General features: G+C 33.7%; 1 protein-coding gene across 3 annotated transcripts in view; it reads left to right on the top strand.

Moving 5' to 3' along the window:
- Positions 1 to 18,728, top strand: part of SMARCAD1 (SWI/SNF-related, matrix-associated actin-dependent regulator of chromatin, subfamily a, containing DEAD/H box 1) — a 73,145-nt gene that overhangs the window by 41,915 nt on the left and 12,502 nt on the right. For all 3 annotated transcript variants that reach the window (XM_021680429.2, XM_021680427.2, XM_021680428.2), the window contains 7 exons: positions 6,767 to 6,966; positions 12,470 to 12,560; positions 15,188 to 15,287; positions 15,968 to 16,027; positions 16,125 to 16,200; positions 17,294 to 17,429; positions 17,919 to 18,056. In XM_021680429.2, the coding sequence (XP_021536104.1) occupies positions 6,767 to 6,966; positions 12,470 to 12,560; positions 15,188 to 15,287; positions 15,968 to 16,027; positions 16,125 to 16,200; positions 17,294 to 17,429; positions 17,919 to 18,056 (801 nt within the window). The remainder of the gene's footprint in view (positions 1 to 6,766; positions 6,967 to 12,469; positions 12,561 to 15,187; positions 15,288 to 15,967; positions 16,028 to 16,124; positions 16,201 to 17,293; positions 17,430 to 17,918; positions 18,057 to 18,728) is intronic.

Here is an 18,728-nt window from a genome sequence, read left to right as displayed (position 1 = left end):
GATCCTTAACAATGCAACCCAGGTTTTCGTTCATGTTAAAATACTTTTATGTTCCTCATTGTGCAGTTCCAGTTTACTAGTAACTCAGACCCCAGGTTTCCTTTTTTGCTTTCTCAGTTGTTATTGTAAAATGTCTTCTTAAGTTTGTCACATAAAGCATTGTAATGCCTGTTACTTCCTTCCTGATAGGATGATTTTCAGTGAATTCAGCTTTATTTTAATCTGTATAAGTTTGATAAACATTTATAAAAAAATTATAAATGCATTCTGAGCACTTCGTCGGCTGCTGCCAGGTATTTGTATCTGTGAATAAGATTAGGACTCTGTCCTTATAAATGTTACTTGTTAGGTGTGGGGTTAAATCTGGTTTTAAACAATCCTCCCCCCCCCCCCCCGCATCAATTCAAAAATACTTGTAAGAGTGACACACTGTGGTGGGAGAGAGGTACTTCAATTTGTGACTGTTTTTAAAAGAAAAAAGTCTTTAGAGTGATAATTGAGTTTTTAATCAAAGTGATCGTAATCAGGGCCATATTGATATTCTTTTTTTTCTTTCCATGCAATTATCCAGGAAGTAGGAATTGCTTTCTTTTTATTCCTTCCATCCGAAAAAAAAAAAAAAAATAGCTTTATCTCTTTTTTTGAGGAATGCTTTTTCTTTGTCTAAAATAGTACCTTCAATAACAAAGAAGAAAGTTAGTGATAATGCTACCAAAGATACCCACCACCTAAGACTGTATTGAGCATCTATTTGGGCATCCATTTGTATATTTCATACTATATAAATAGGACCATATTTTCTATGTTCATTAGTAACTTTAGATTTACTAGTAGATCCTGCATTTACAGAGTATTTTCATTTCTTAAATCCTTTTTTGGTGAGGCTAAGTAATTTATAGAATTCTTACATGCATTTTGTCTTCAGAAAACAGTAACAACAGTACAGTATTCTTACATATTTCCTTAAGTGCTGGCCTGTCTCTTTCACAAAAACAGAAACATACACACCACTAATGAAGATAAGTTTTGATTTTTATTATTCATGTATTTGGATTAACAAGTTAAATAATTCTACATGCTTGTTTCCTCCAAAAATCCGTATTCACCCCCTTCTCCAGCCTGTTTCCCACACTGCAAATAACTGCTGTCACTTCTTTTGTCTGATTCTTATCACTTCCATATCTCTAGATAATATAAGCATAAGGCTATTTTTTTTTTTTTTTTAAATTTTTTTTTTTTTTTAAGATTTTTTTTTTTAATTTATTTATTTGAGAGAGAGAGAGAGAATGAGAGAGAGCACATGAGAGGGGGGAGGGTCAGAGGAAGAAGCAGACTCCCTGCCGAGCAGGGAGCCCGATGCGGGACTCGATCCCGGAACTCCAGGATTGCGACCTGAGCCGAAGGCAGTCGCTTAACCAACTGAGCCACTCAGGCGCCCCAAGCATAAGGCTATTTTTAATTTTTGTTTTAGGTCTTATCTGTTGACATGACATTATAACACTATGGTGAGATTAACTCTCATTGTCAATCTCCCCTCCCATGCCCATTTCCTATTCCCTGGTCCTACTAATAGAAGTTAATAATAGGATAATTTTGAAGATCATTTTTTAGTTATCTACATTGTTGTCACTATATAAATGCTTTTCTTAGCTTAGCCATGTAGAATATTACATGATATTGCTTAGCATTTTGTTTTCTCTAGGTATTAGTTGTCTTGGTTTTTCTGTTTGCTTAATCTTCTATATATTTATTATTTCAACTCTAAAATTTTCCTCAGTTGTCTAAATTTCCCCTCAGTTTTTAGACACTTCAGGTATTCCCATCAGTTTCATCTTCCTGAGAAAGTCTCTTTGGGATCTTAATGACCTGCTCTGGTTTACACTGGTTGGATTATGGGCCTGCTATTCATCTGTGGCTTTGGGCTCTCATTTCCCTGACATCCTCGGGAAAACTTGTTGTCTCTCTTGTGTAGGATCTCTTCTTCCTGAACTTCACGCATGCCTCTTTATTCCCTTGGTTTTATGAGTACATACTAAGCTAAGAGGTGGAGGTGGGTGAATTATATAGTGGAGCTAGATGACCTGGCTTTGAATCCCAATTCTGACATTTCCAGCAGTTTATCTGACTTTCAGCAAGTTCTTATTCTCCATTTCTTCATCTTTAAGTAGGGTGTATTTATGGTACTGACTGGTGGGACTTCTAAGGGTTAAATAAAGTAAACGTCCATTTAGTTGCCCAGTTCTTAGCAAATGTTAGCTGCAAATATCCACAGTATTTTGCATTGGAAGTGTTGTATATGTTACTAGTGAAATGCTAAGAAACTGTTGTTTTCTGCTTATCCCCCTTGCAGTTATAGCTATATTGAATGGAACTTTTTTGGATCAGTTTTTCTTTATTTTAAAACTCCTTCTGGGCTTTAAACAGATTTATGGCTAGTTACATTACCCACAGTATATTAAGACAACATTTTTCAGCCTTCCTTGTGGTATTTTGACAAAGTTCTGTCCAATGGTATATAAGCAGAAGTATATTAGGACTTTTGGAAAGTGTCTTTAATAGGATCCCTTTTTCCTGTTGATTGAGATGTCATTATGGTGGCAGGAACCCCACATACTGAGGATATGAAGCACCAAAGTAGAAAAATCCTTGACTTGGGAACCATCATGCCAAATCTGAAGTGCTTCTGCAGGTCTTCATTTACATTGGAGAGAAATAAACTTACATTTTATTTAAACCCCTGATTTGGGTTTACTGTTACTCATAACTGAACCTAATCCTAACAACTTCATCTTTTAGTGAAACTTTTTCCTTGAAAATCTGGTGTTTTACATTCATGGATAGTGTATTACTGCTAGATAGATTTAAATTCTAAACTAGCAACAATAATTTGGATCATCTCTAATGTCGGTTTGCTTATATGGGAGGAAGGGTAGGGACAATAGGAAGCCCCAGGGAGATAAATTTTGACTTCAAAAATAACCAAAATGTCAAGTTCATTTAAAAATCTTAGTAACCAACTCAAACTGATGCAGTATCCTGAAATAAGAGTTACCTTTTGTACTCTCCTTTATTTCCCCTACAAGAATTTCAAACATAAAAATTAGAATAGTGTAGTGAACCCCCATGTCTTCATCAGCGGCTTCAGTTCCTAGCTGATGTCTGACTTTGTTTCATCTTTACCCTCATCCACTTCCTTCCTTCTCATATTATTTTGAAGCAAATCTCGGAGTTCATTTTATCCATAAAAATTTAAAGAGATATCAAAAAAGATTTTTTCCCTAAACAAAACTACATTGTCACACCTAATAAAAATCATCATTAATTCCTTAATATTAGAACATATCCATTCAGTGTTCAGATTGTTTCTCATAAATGCCATAAATTTTTTTTTCTAAGTAAGTTTGAGTTAGAATCCATTAAATAAGGTCCACATACTGAAATTGTTATCAGTCTTTTAATTCTATTTTAACCTATAGGTTCCCCAGTCCATCTATCTCTCTCTCTCTTCCTCTGATATCTTTAGTGAAGGAATTGGATCATTTGTTCTACAGCTTCCCTGTCTAGATTTTTCTGCTTATACCTCCCTAGTATAGTTTAACATATTCCTCTGGATCAGTATTTTCTGTAAAATTACAATTAGAAGGTTAAATGCTCCCACCACTACTGTTACATGGTTGTTGATGTGTTCTTTCATCAGGAGAGTTGTGTCTAGTTGTTTCTTTTTTGTACTGTTTATCTCTTTTCTAGATTCTGACATAATTGAATTGATCTTCTTTGGGTCAAAATAGTTCTTTCTTATTTCTGGCCTTATTACTCTGAAAGAACTTTCTAGATCTTAGATTATATTAGTCTCTTTGGGAAGTGCCCGTGAAATTTTGTTCTTTCCCTTGTAATACAAGTCATTACACTTAAAATTATTCATTGCATGTCTTTCCCAACAACTATAAACCACGTGAGGACAGGGACTGTGTCTACACATCAGATGTCTTCACCAGCCAGGGTACTATCTGCTAAAAAATTAAAATGTAGTAAATGGTAGTTGTTTACAGAAAAAAAAGTTTTGTTTTTTTAAACTTTTAAGGTTTTTTTTTTTTTTTTTTTTTTTTTTTTTAACTTAGGGAGGTACTAATTGTAGTGAAAAAACAGTATGGACTTTGGAATCTTACCCTACTTTATGACCTTGGAAATTGAACCTTGGTTTATTCATCCAGAATTGGTGAATTGATCTTCAGTTATTGTGAAGATTTAATGAGTTAGTAAATAAAAGAGACATCTAGTAGTTTCTAGCACATACATGGTACACAGTATTTGTTTCTTCTTTATTTCCTGGTTATTCTTACTTGTTCACTCACACACGTACACATCAGAAACATACACATTTATCCACAACAGGCATGAGATTGGGTTTCTGGTCTGTATTAGGGTTCCATTTAAAAATTTATTTATTTTTTAAAATGATTTACTTATTTATTGAGAGAGAGAGCACGAGTGGCAGGGAGAGGCAGAGGGAAAGGGAAAGAGAATCCTTAGGCAGACTCTCCACTGAGCGCAGAGCTCTGATGCTTCGGCCCGCCTGGGGCCTTGATCCCAGGACTTGGTCCAGGGACCCTGAGACCATGACCTGAACCAAAATCAAGAGCAGGCCACTTAACCAACTGAGCCACCTGGGAGCTCCTGAAAATATTTTAATTAGAAGTTCTAATAGAGGGGCGCCTGGGTGGCTCAGTGGGTTAAGCGTCTGCCTTTGGCTCGGGTATGATTCCAGGGTCATAGGATGGATTCCATCCATTCTAGGATGGAGCCCTGGTATCAGCCCGGCATCAGACTCCCTGTTCAGTGGTGAGTCTGCTTCTCCCTCTCCCTCTGCTTGTCCCCCTCGCTCGTGTTCTCTCTCTTAAAATAAATCTTTAAAAAAAAAGTTCTAACAGAACCTCCTGAAAATCTTCAAGGCACTGATTCTTATATATCCTGGTGTTTATGTATAAATCTTTTCCCTGGAAAGCACAAAGTGGGAGGTCACATTGTGATTGTTAATGTTGCCCTTGTGAAGATGTAAAGTCATGTGCAAATAACTTTGTATTTCACAGTGCCATTTTGTGAAGTGCTAATAAGTTTTTGTTTTGTTTTTTAATCCTGCAGTATAATAACAACATGGCTTTGGAATAGAGTGGAAATTTTATTTCTTTCCAACTTTTTCTAAGTTAGATATGAAAAAGTATATTATTATAAATGCATTTTTGATGAAATTATCTTTGTATATCCTGTAAGTGTTGAATTTGTATTATTTGAGCTTCTCTATGAATTTAGATACACTGTGATCACAAAGATTATTTAGAGTTGTTAATGTGATTCTTGTTGTAACTTGAAAGAATATGCTAAATAAGATGATATGAATCAAAATCATGTAGTTTTATCTTAACAGGTGATTTTACTCTAGTTTCTTTCTTCTTTTAAAGAAAAGATTCTATTCATTTGAGACACAGAGAGAGAGAGAGAGAGAGAGAGCATGAGCAGGGAGAGCAGCAGAGGGAGAAGGAGAAGCAGGCTCCCTGCTGAGCCAGGAGCCTGATGTGGGGCTCGATCCCAAGACTCTGGAATCATGACCTGAGCTGAAGGCAGATGCTTAACCCTGAGCCACCCAGGCACCCATTTACTCTAGTTTCTTTTATTCATTTCTGGATTGTGGGATCTCTCTTCTTGCCCAATAAGGTTTTTAGTTTTTAGACAGCTGTGGGCCTTTCTGTTGCTCTTGACTAAAAGTTTTTTTTTTTTTATAAGGTTCTTCAGGATATTTTTTTTCCAGCTGTCTGTATGGAAAAATTCTAATTCTTTTATAGCTTTTACATGATCAAGTATTCAGTGTCTTTCTTTTTTAAGATTATTTATTTTAGAGAACGCACAAGAATGGGGGGAGGGACAGAGGCAGAGGGAGAGAGAGAATCAAGCAGCCCCGCCACTGAGTGTGGAACTGACCACGGGGCTCGATCCCAGGACCCCATGATCATGCCCCAAGCCGAAACCAAGAGTCGGACGCTCAACCAGCTGAGCCACCCAGGTGCCCCTCAGTGTCTCCTTTAGAAAAATAAGTACACATACATTTTTGAAAAAAAAATTCTTTGAGCTTTCACAAAAGAGCCATTTATACAAGTGTATTGAAATTGACTTTTTAAAAAACTTTGATCAAGTTATTTAATTGGTTGTAGTTAATTTTTGATTCATGCAGTGTCTTTCCAAATAATGGTCTCAGTTTAGGAGCAAAAATTTAAGTGGCAAATAATAATTGAGGGTTTGAAAGCTCAAGGGGTGGTGCTTTGATAATAGGGAAAAGTATGTTTAGGAAGATTAATCATATGATAATATGTCATAGTCATGGGAAGTGACGAAAATGGAGGCAAGATTTCAGGTATACAATTATTATATTTGGTGCCATTCCTTTGGTGATAAAGATGAATCTGAGATTTTGAAAACAAAACTTCATAGAAGACATTAACGATTACTTGAGAGTTTCTCCTATAAGAGAGCAGCTACTAGGGGCAAAGTAACTAGCTTGAGATTGAGATTGTGCATTTTGGGGAGAAATGTACAAAGAGAAACATGGAAATTCAAATGTAAACATGAAAAAACAGGTTTTCTTATCTCTTAGCACTTGATTTAAGGTCATTAGTAAAAATTTAATTAACAAAATTTATTCCCTTAAAAAGAAAGAAATTGATACTGGATTTTTATTTACTAGATCTGAAGTATTATTTTTCTTCTTATGCCATAGTTCACAAAGATGTCCAAAACTAATGGCTTATCAGAAGATTTGATATGGCATTGTAAAACACTGATCCAAGAAAGGGATGTAGTTATAAGGCTTATGAACAAATGTGAAGACATTTCAAATAAATTGACGAAGCAAGTTACCATGCTCACTGGAAATGGAGGTGGATGGAACATAGAACAACCCTCTATTCTAAACCAGAGGTAATATTTGTTGTACTTACCTATTTACTTTATTTCAGCCGTATAAAAATTCTGAACTTCTGTATTGTGCCTAGGGAACTTAAATGTGGATGTTTTATGAAAACTAATGTTAGAAGGGAAGCCCAGGGTTTCCTGTAATGATACATAAGTGATACAGGAATTGTTTTTTATCAATGCCCCTCCACCCTGCCAAGGGTATTTACTCCATTATATCATTATAAATTAGAGGGAGTAAATGTTATGATCTTACGTAACCTGTATTTTCCTTGTCTGATGACAGATAATTTCATATATAATCACAAAAACTGAAAAGTAATTTTAGCTACCCCTTTACACAGTATGGTGCTTCAAAAAGTCAGCTGCTTAATTGCATCAATGAAAAAAATTTCTCTTAGCTCAGTTTCTTTTTAGTCATAAATAAAATGAAATGATTAAAATATCCTGTATCTGTGATTTAATGTTTTAAAAAGCCCATATTTTTAAATCTCTTTTTGGAGTAGAAACACATCAGAAATGAAAAGGACACTTATTAAATAGATTATATAAGGAAAGATTATAAAAAGTGTATTTCCCAAAACTGCTACTGTCCGTAAAATGCCTTGTCAGAATTCTTACAAAAAATAGACACTAAATTATTTTCAATAAAAAACTCATACAACAACCAGTGCATATTAAAATGTCATTTTATAATTGTGAACACCCCCATTTTGCATGGTGTTGGGATATTGGGATGGGGAGATTGTTTTGAACTTCCTTTAAAAGTTTATTTTTAAGTGGTTTGGGGACTCAGAACTATTAGAATACTTCCTTCTTAAGAAATGTATAAAATTGTTTACTGTGGTAATATTTATAGTGACAAAAAACATGAAAACAGTCCAATTTCCTAAAATCAGAATAGTTAGAATGAATTGTGGTATGAATAGTTAGAATGGATTATGGTATATCCAAGCTATGTAGTGTTATGCAACATTAAAAATAAGTTACATCTGTTCAGAATATTTCTGATAGGTATTTAATAAGATTAGCACTAGGGCCTCATTAAAATTAATTACCTTAGTTGGTGATTTTATTTACTTCTTTTAGCATTTTTCTAGTTCATGATCAAAGCATATTTGCTGATCATTGGTTAATTAAAAGTCAAGGTATGGTTACTGGCCTTTAATAGTAAGCTACAATCTTTTCTGTGCCCTTCTAGGGTGCTATGGGATGGTGTAGGGAAACGTGATGCAGTTCCCACAAAGAAGCTCTTTTCTCTGTTGCATAGAAAGAACTATGGCCATGTCAGCAAATTCATCTCCTAAAAGTGTAGTTGGAGCTGCTCCTTCTTGTTCTACAGCATTGGATATGGGGAGTTCTTCACTCTACAAGACTTACCCAGTTGAGTCTACTTTATCATAATTTGGATTTTAAAAAATCAAGTGCTTTATTGCATCACTTAAAAAATTTCTCTCTTAAACCCACATCTACAAAGTCCTGTTACTTGTAAATAGTATGATCAGGTAATAAAGTATCCTTTCCATTAGGCTGAGGAATTTTTTGATGAAATATATAATAGATGAGAAAAATAGCTCTTTTTTAAAAGTGCTCTAGCCCAAAATATATCTTCTAAACACCTGTGTGGTAGTTTCTTCAGAGTTTATTTAAATGCACTTTTAGGGGGTGAAATTTGTTGTCTTGGTTTTTATTTTTAGCCAAGGTAAAAGTTACACAAGCAGTTTTACTTGGTATACTGGCCAGGCATCATTGCTGCTTAGCATAGAGACATGCAAAGTAGTTGCCTTGCCTTGGGAAAGGATTTACTAGCATGGAGGAAAATGTTGAATTATCCTGATGACTCAGCTGTCCTGCTTTTCTTAACAGAACCAATACTTTTTAGCAAAATTATGTTAACTGTTTATTTTCTTACTACAAATTTATATGAATTATAACAGAAAAAAATGCCTTTTAGAGATTAAGGACATACAGACATACCAGCATCCTTAATAAAAATAAAATCTTTGCAGAGGAAAATAAAATGTCTTGCATATATCTCAAAACCATTACATTCATAATTTTTATTTTAAAATGCCAAAACTAAAGGTGCCTAAAGTTAAAATATAATACAGTGTGAGGGAAAAGGAAAAAAAAAAAATCAGGTACTTCTCCCTTTTTATTCCTACCGTTAATGTAGCCGTCTCTCAAAATTTAGCTTTTTATCTAAAATATGTTGGGTTTAAATTGTTTTAACTGAAAAGATTTCTCAGATGTTCTATATAAAATATATTTAATTATATGTGTCCTGTCTTTTCTGGGCTAAATCTACCCGAGGTTTTTCTGATTTTGTTTGTCCCTCAACTTGACGAGATGGTTTTCTGTCCTGTTCTAAACAGTTGCTATGAAGCCATTTGACAGTGATGTGAATGCAGATCAATACTACAGATGTGATTTGACTAACTCAAAGTACCATGATGGAAATATTTTAGTAGTTTGGATACTACTGTTAGTACAAACTAATGTTGTAGTAGTATTTTCAGCAACTATGTTACACTTACGGGACATAAACTTTTGGTCAGCTAGTATCCCTAAACTTGTTTCATATGAACTACTTGAAACAAGTCTCCCTAGACTGTTTCTGCATTTTAAACTCAAAGTTAGCATATTGTATGGGCTCCTATTGTTTCCATTTCAGGCTTTTCTCACCTTTTCAAAATAATTTTGATACTAGTTATCTGGCAGGAGATTTAAACCTAATTTAATTTTCACTCTGAAAAGAAACCGTAACTGTCTGGAATGATTTTTTTTTTCTCCTAACAAAACAAGTAACTTCAGAATAATGTGCTGCTTTGTTTTCTCTCATGATCTCAGAAAAATTAAAATCATAAAATCATTTTTTTTTTCTTAATAGGAGGTAAAAAAAACCTTCAGTTTAAAGATATTTATAGTCTGCTAATGAGAAGAGAGCACTTAACTAATTCAGAAGGCCTGGGCCTTAGTTCTTGCCATTTGGGTAATGCTGGACAGATTACATTCTTATCTGTAAACTGGTGTTGGGGTTCATACGCAGTCATGAAAATTCTTAGAAAACTATAGAATGTCAAAATAAATTGAATAAATGGAAGGTACAATTGTACAACATCTAAATATTAGATTCTGCTAGAGAAAGAATACATCTTCCCTGTTTTAAAAGTTTGTCGTAACAAGTGAATTGGATTTCAAACGTCTTTGTCAAAATTGCATTTTCATTGATCTTTTGCATTCTGAAGAAAGGATCTGTTGATGGACAGCACTGTTGGGATACTAAGCAACAGAAAGTTATTTGTAGCTTAGGTAAATCTAGTAGAGAGTGCATCCACACACAAATATGTGTATGTATATACACATAAACAAGCACACACACAAATACTTGTATTTTTTTTTTTAATATTACAATATGACAAAGCTATTTAATGTCCTGATCAAAAACAGCTACCAGAGCGGCTTTGTGATTATGGATGAAACAGTTTTATTTGATCGAAAAATTCTGTATAGTAGATGCTTCTCAAAATTCCTTCATCACTTTTTAAAGTTTTATGCGTAGTGAAGAATATTTTAACAATTAATACTAGTTTCTCAATATTTCTTGGCCACTTGTGATAGATTGACATTGGAATAGCATACTGGCCCTTTGATGCATTAATAAATGGTGTGCTATGCCTACCTTATTAAGTTTCATCATTTTCATGAAATGGGAACTTACATGTCTGGGATGACTAAGGCCTCGGGAAGGACTCAAAAATACTCACTCAGTTCTGACCATAGAGTGGGTGGGGTCAGAGAGAAAGAACTTTTTCGTGTTTTCTGTTTAAGGGATGAGCTCTGGATCAGACCTGGATTGGATACTGTCTCTGCCACTGCAGACATGGATTTGGATAGCAATATGACCTTGGACAAGTTACTTACCTCTCTGAGTCCCAGAGATGGTCTCATCTGTAAAATGGGGATAATAATTTTACTTGCTTGATAATGTAGATTAAATGAAGAAATAATGCATATCAAGCCCATAGCATTGTGTCTGGAATAGAGTAAATATTCCAATATTAGCATTTACTTTCACCATTATTGTAGTAGAAAGAATTCATTTGGATTTGGAAATTAAAATATCTATGATAATATGTTTTTATTTATTATTACTTTCGTAGTGGCAGTAGAAATTATATTGGCCAAGAAGTAAAGGACATTTTTAAAAATCACTACAAAGACTTCAGCAATACTGCTGATTTTTTTCCTACCAGTACTTTTAATTTTTTTTTAATGAGAAATGTATAGATTGCATACCTCACAGTTGAAGCATAGATGCTGATTTAAGATGGAAATCTTTCTACCCCAGCTCTTTTACCCATGTTCTAATTAAAGTATATTGATTTTAGAATTTGGCCCTTTATTTATTATACCATAGTTAAGTCCAGACCTCTTCCTTATGTGCAGATAGAATGTGTGTAATAGGAAATTAAGGGGACAGGATAAAAGCTGGAGAACGAGAGGCGCATGGCCTTATCCTAGCTTTCCATCTTAATATGGGCTATATGCTTACCTAGTGAGTATGAGAATAAACTTACGAATGAGATAGACTTCCTTAGTTAAAATCTTAGCCTTCCATAAAACACTTTGTAGCTATGCAGCCTCAGGCAAATTACTTAGCCTCAGGCTTTTCATCTGTTTAAAATGATGTTAAAAGGCTATCTTTATAGGATGTTAAAAGATTAAATGAGGTGGTACTTGAAAATGATATTTGTGTGTCTGTATATAATTATGTTTATTAATAACTACTGTTAGTTTTTAACCACTTGAACTTTTAGGGAAAAAAAATAACTGTATTCATCCATTGTAATCTTCCATATTACCTTCCAAACAAGTTATTTCCAAATTATGTGTTTACAAATTAAATGAGATTTTGACACTGGCTTGCTCCTTTCTACTCACTGATGCTAACTGATGACTAGCAAATTTCCATTCATACATAGTTCAAACACAAATATACACCTTCCAGAATTACACATTCCACTGATATTAGAGGTGATTGACATTTATTGAGTCATCCCAGCAAAGGCAAATTAAGCCTGTGTTGTTGTCCTAATACTTGAAGTTCGTTAATGTGGTAAAATTAAAATCCATACAATACCATTTTCTAGTATAAATATTAGGTTAGTAATATGTTATCATAATTAATATTCTGATCATTTATGGAATTAATTTGGTGGCATTACATTATGACTGAATATGGAAATGGTTTTTTATAATTCTTACAGCCAGAAAAAATAAATAAATACAAAATAAAATTTGAGAAAATTGAAAAAAATGTATTGTGCTTTGGGCTAATTTTCTTAACTAAGTGTAAATAGCTTGTATAACATAAGGTAAAAGGTAAGACTAGACATAGTTATTTCAGTTCTTGTGTGCACTGTAAACTTAACCGTCATGTCAGAAAACTAGTAGAGAAAACTAATAGAAGTACAAATCCATAATATTTGGTAACTCTCTTTACCAGTTTGTCACTCAAGCCATATCAGAAAGTTGGTTTGAATTGGCTGGCATTGGTACATAAACATGGACTTAATGGCATTTTGGCAGATGAAATGGTAAGTACTACTCTATTTTTAGGATTTGTCATTAAAAGGCATTCTTGCTGTCATTTAAAAAATAAAAATTTCCGTTGACCCCTGTAGTTTACTGCTCTCACTTTAGTATTTTAATACACCAATCACCCCTTCTAATTTTCTATTGCTTCTCTTAGCTCTAGCCTCCTCATTGCCCCCCAAAATGAAAATGGGCTTACTTCCTTTCTAATTATCAAATTAATAAATATATGTGTTTTAAAAATTAGACTATATAAAAATACAAAAAAGATCAAGATCACTCATATTCCTACCACTTTGAAATAAGTATTGTTTTGATGTGTATCTTTTCAGATTATTTTCTTCTGCAGGTGTGCGTGTATGTGCACATACACATACACATATGTATAAAATACTAAAAGATTTTGTTATATGTGCTTTTCTATAGCTACCTTTAAAATTTATAGATAACCTATAAATAAATCTGCACATTTATCATCAAATTTTATAGATATCCATAAATAAATCCACACATTTATCAGCAACATCATTTCAGCCATTTTACTTTTGTTAGATGTCTCTGAGTTTCTGTTTTTTCCCAAATCATATTTGCTTGAAACTAAGCTTAGGAAGTTCATTACAGCCTAGTTTAGGTATTGTCACATAGAAACTTGACCTTTACTCTAACCTAATGTCCTTCCTCTTTTAAAAAGTTTATTAAAAATTAGTCATGTTTAGTGGAGAAAATGTTTATTAAATACACATATTACATTGTGTATTACATTATTAAAATAAAAATTAACAGTGATCTTTTTTCTGTAGTTAGCTTCTAGTAATCTTTTGTACTTTACGACTACTCCCACACAAGGGCGCTAGGTGGCGCAGTCAATTAAGCATATGCCTTCAGCTCAGGTCATGATCCCAGGGTCCTGGGATAGAGCCCTACATCGGCCTCCTTGCTCAGCGGGAAGCCTTCTTCTCCCTCTCCCACTCCCCCTGCTTGTGTTCCCTCTCTCGTTGTGTCTCTTTCTGTCAAATAAAAATCTTTAAGTAAAAAAAAAAAAAAGGACTACTCCCACACATATATCATACTGTCATCATAACAAGTGCTGTTTATCTGATAGAAAACTAAATATATGCAGGATTTCAAAATAGTTATGGAATTAGATACAGAATATTACAGTTGTGGAAAGCTGGACTTGAGGATCAGATCTGGGTTTGGGGCCCCAGCTTTGCCTCTCATAGGCTAATCCTTACCAAATGAGGTATAAGATGTAAAACTTTTTGTGACGTGTAAAGCACTGTATTTATAAGTTAGTGTCTTGCTTGGTCTGCTAGGACTCCCATAATAAAAGACCAAAGACTGGGTGGCTTAAACAACAGAAATTTATTTGTCACAGTTGTGGAGGCTGAGTCTAAGACCAAGGTGTTGGCCGGTTTGGTTTCTCCCGAGGCCTGTCTCCTTCATTTGCAGGTGGTGGCCACCTTCTCACCATGTCCTCACATGTCTTTTTCTCTGTGCGCACACATCCCTGGCATTTCTTTCTCTTAAGATGGGGATTGAGTCCATCCTTGTGATCTCATTTAACCTTAATTACCTTCTTAAAGGCCCTGTCTCCAAATACAGTCACATTGCAGTATAGAGCTTCAAAACATGAATGGGGCAGTGAGGGCAGTTCAGTTAACAGTTGGTAATGTTTAGCTCCTCCCCAGTAGCCTTTAAAAACAAACAAACAAAAAACAGAAAAAAAACCTTCATTGATGTATAATTTACTTGTAGTAAAATGCACAAATGCCCAGCTTGGTGATTTTTTACATATATGTGCCCCTGTGTGACCACCCCTCCCCAGATCAACATTTCCATCATCCCAGAAAGTTCCCTCATGCTCCTTTTCAATCATTACCACCACCACTATTTGGACACCTAGAACCGTAGATTATTTTTTTCACATTTTGAACTTTATATAAATAGAGCTATATAGTATATACCGTTTGTTTCTGGTTTGTTTGGTGCATGATACTGAGTTTCATCCATGTTCTTACATGTATCAGTAGTTTGGTGTTTTATTGGCATGCAGTAGTCCCTAGTATAAATATGCTACAACTTGTTTATCCATTCTCCTGTTGAAGGACATTTAAGTTATTTCCAGTGTTTGGCTATCATGATAAAACTACTGTCAGCATTCTTACTCAAGTCTCTTTGTGGACATAAGTTCTCATATCTCTTGAATATACTCTTAGAAGTGAAATTGGTGGGTAACAAGGTAGGCATATGTTAAAATCCAGTTAGTCATTGGAACATTGTTCTTAATCTATCCAGTATGTATTAAATGAGAAACTTGTTTTATATAAAACAGTTACCAACATTATTTCCTTTATATGCATTGCAGAGCTCTTCCATATTCATGTGTGTCCCATTTTAACTAGCAGTTAGGATACATCCTGCTCATTAAGCTAAGTTATAGTATCATTTGGAGATTATGATCTGTTTTATCTGTCACTGAGAACTAAGAACATGGTAGAATTCTCCTAGGGTTGCATTTTGGGGAATCAAAAATAAAACTAGAAATACTACTTTTCCTTTTGTGTTTTCCAGTATTTTTTGTTTGTTTTTAAATTTCATATATTGTCTTTTGAACATTTAATTTTAGGGCCTAGGAAAAACTATTCAAGCCATTGCATTCCTGGCATACCTCTATCAGGAGGGTAATAAAGGTCCTCATTTGATCGTTGTTCCAGCGTCAACTATAGGTTTGTAATACTGTGAACAACCATACTTGACTGTATAGTGTTTTATACAGGGAAAAGAAAAACTGCTTATGTGTGATTTCTTAGTTTGTGGAGGTGAATATAATTCTGTGGTCTCCTTACACTTTTCCCCCCCCTTTGTGTGTGTGTATGTACGTGTGTTTGATTGTACTAGACGTCTTTTAAAAGAAAACAACTCAAATAAAAGTCAGTTATTCAGCTTTTAAATTATTATGCCTCAAGGACCATCGATAAGATCATTTGTTTTTGTAATTCTTTTTGTTTTAATGAAAAAAATAGTTTTAATGAGTAATTTAAGAGAAACAAGTGCTTTTAAATTTTAATTAACATTTATTGAATCAGAAAGTAAACAGTTCATCCCACTGAAATTATATAATTGATTGGATGTAGACTAGAGTAAGTGAATGTATGTATGAACATAATCCAAAACTCTTTAAATTGGAATATAATCATCCTATAAATATAATGGTTGCTCCTTTGCCTTTAGTTTTATGCCTCCTCAAAATTACTTTAAACATCAGGAGTAAAATTGTGAAGGGTCTGTGATTTTTTAAAAAATCTTATATTATTTTGTAAAAGAAAAAATTCTGTATAGAACTCATTTCACTGCATACACCTAACCTATTTAGCAGATGCAAGTAATAACCTCTCCTGTTTCCTAGATAACTGGTTAAGAGAAGTTAATTTATGGTGCCCCACTTTAAAGGTGCTCTGTTACTATGGTAAGAATATCATTTTGCCTTAATTGAAATTTCTTTAAAATCCTAACATAAAGTACATTAAATATAATCATATGTGTGTGTTGTTTTTAAATTGTAGGCTCTCAAGAAGAACGTAAACAGATTCGATATAACATCCATAGTAAATATGAAGAATATAATGTAATTGTGACCACGTAAGTATAGAGAAAAAAAATATTGGGGGGAGATACTGTGTAACCCCTATATTTAAAAAAATATTTAAAATATGTTAGTAGTAATATGAAGGAAAGTTCAGGCTTCCTGAACAAAAGTAATGGAATGACTTATGTTGAATATTCAGGCATTTTTCAGTTTTTTACTAGTACAACAGGTGACTGATAGTGGCTATAAAAAGGTTTTGTCCACTTGATCGAAAGCATAGTTTTATAGGACTCTTTCTGTTAAACTTCAAGTAAAATTGAAGATATCCCACCAAAATGATTTGTAATATTTGTAACTTATAAATGTTAATTATTAATATTAATAATTAAGTATTAAATACAGTGGAATCTCTAAATGAAAAAATTGAATTAAAAGGATGGAAAATAAAACTTTGAATAAGTCACTATTACTTGGTAGTAACCGTTTAGGATAAATATCTAGCAGAGAACTTAATGCTGTCATGTTGCATTTTTAAATATAGGTTATTTCAAGTTCATATTAACTGTCAGTATTTAGTTATTATTTCCATTTACTGACTTCTGTAGGAGGCCATGATTAAAAGATGAATCCAAAATTCATCTTTTCTACTTAAAATGGACTTCATTTTATATATAGTCTAGTACTGCTAGCTATTAACTGTTTTTCCTTGGATGTGCTCTACTAGTTTAATACAGTCGTATTATGTTCTTAACAAATGTCTTCATTTCATGTCCTTTTTTTTCCCACTTTTGTTCTGAAAATATAACAGTTCGTGAAGCAAAGTGTGTAACAGTTGCAGATAACATATAAATTATACCCAAATTGGCTTCTTCTTAGTTGTGTAGAAGTTGTCTAATTATAACATTAAAATTTTCCTTTACCTATGCATTGCAGCTTTTATAACTTGATTACATGTACATAAATAATTATTGTATACAAGTGCGTCAGTATTTATTTGAACACCAACTATGTCTAGTGGTATCTTTCAGGTACTGGGTACTAGAAATGTATAAATAAAAATAATTTTAGAAAACATTAAGTCTCACTGTGGTCCAGGCTCTTGAAGGTATAACCTTTAACCTTTTTTTTTTTTTTTTTTGGTGACAGGTATAATTGTGCAATCAGCAGTTCTGATGATCGTAGTCTGTTTCGACGGCTGAAACTTAATTATGCGATTTTTGATGAGGGCCATATGCTGAAGAATATGGGCTCCATCCGCTACCAGCACCTTATGACAATTAATGTAAGAGTATTTTGTGAATTTTTCCAATTATAATGAAGTTATGTGTTTTAATGTATTTAGTAATTTATATCAGGGTCAGTGGACTTTTTCTTTAAAGGTCCAGTAATAAGTATTTCATGTCTTATGGGTCTTCCTCTGCGACTTGTTCTTTGCTTTTGTTTTTGTTTTGTTTTATAACCCTTTAGAAGTTTAAAAACCACTTTTATTAGCTCATGAGCCTCAATTTACCAACCCCTGTTCTGTATGATAAACTTTATGAATATCAAATACAATCAAGTTACCTACTTATAGAATGAAACCATGAGTTATCACATTCTTCCTTAGATGATAATTTACAAGATGATAATTTTTCTAAATTACTAGTCTTTCATCACAGAATGTTACATTATTAATAATGGTTTTAATTTTTTCCCCCTACTGAATAGTATAGACAGGAAGGACTTAGCTCTTTAAAAAAAGAGAAAGCTAATCTAAATTTTACTTTCACAGGCAAATAACCGTTTGCTGCTCACAGGCACACCTGTACAGAATAATCTGCTAGAACTCATGTCCCTGTTGAACTTTGTTATGCCACACATGTTTAGTAGTAGCACCAGTGAAATACGAAGAATGTTTTCTTCTAAAACAGTAAGCATACGTTTGTATTTTCTCCCAAATATGTTACTTTTTGTTTTATATAGGCCACTCTTCTTTTTTTTTTGTTTTCATAGTGTATACGTGATACCAATTAAGTTTAAGTAGTTGATATCCCTGTACTTGGATGACTTGGGAAGTCTGCCAAAATACCATGGGAAATAAATTGGTGACTTCTGTAATTGATATCCAAAAGATTTGGTTTTAATATCCTAATTTTCTGAAATGACAATTTTAAATTAGTGGAGTGTTCAGATATATAATATGTGGGGAAGGTTTCGTCATTGCATTTACCTTATTAAAATTTGGTAGATTAGTAGCATTTCTTTATAGGTAAACTGTAGAACTGGACAAAGGTAGAATATCCAGAAAACTCCTGTACTGGGAAATATGTTTTGAAATAAAAGTCCATAAATTCAAAAGTAACAATATATTTTTTTAATTCATTTATTTTAGAGAGAGAGCATGAGGGGACAGGTGGAGGGGTGAGGCATGCAGAGGGAGAGGGAGAATCTCAAGCAGATTCCTGGCTGAGCCCATGACCCGGAAGGCCACGACCTGGAGGCCACAACCTGAGTCAGAACCTAGAGTCAGACGCTCAACCTACTGTGCCATCCAGGCACCCCAAAGTAACAATTTCTTACAGTTACGCTTAAAGAAATTATG

The sequence above is a fragment of the Neomonachus schauinslandi genome, chromosome 2 (genome assembly GCF_002201575.2).
Source record: "Neomonachus schauinslandi chromosome 2, ASM220157v2, whole genome shotgun sequence".
In the NCBI taxonomy this organism is placed as follows: domain Eukaryota; kingdom Metazoa; phylum Chordata; class Mammalia; order Carnivora; family Phocidae; genus Neomonachus; species Neomonachus schauinslandi.
Note: the sequence above shows the minus strand (reverse complement) of the source record. Positions and strands in the feature narration are given on the sequence as shown.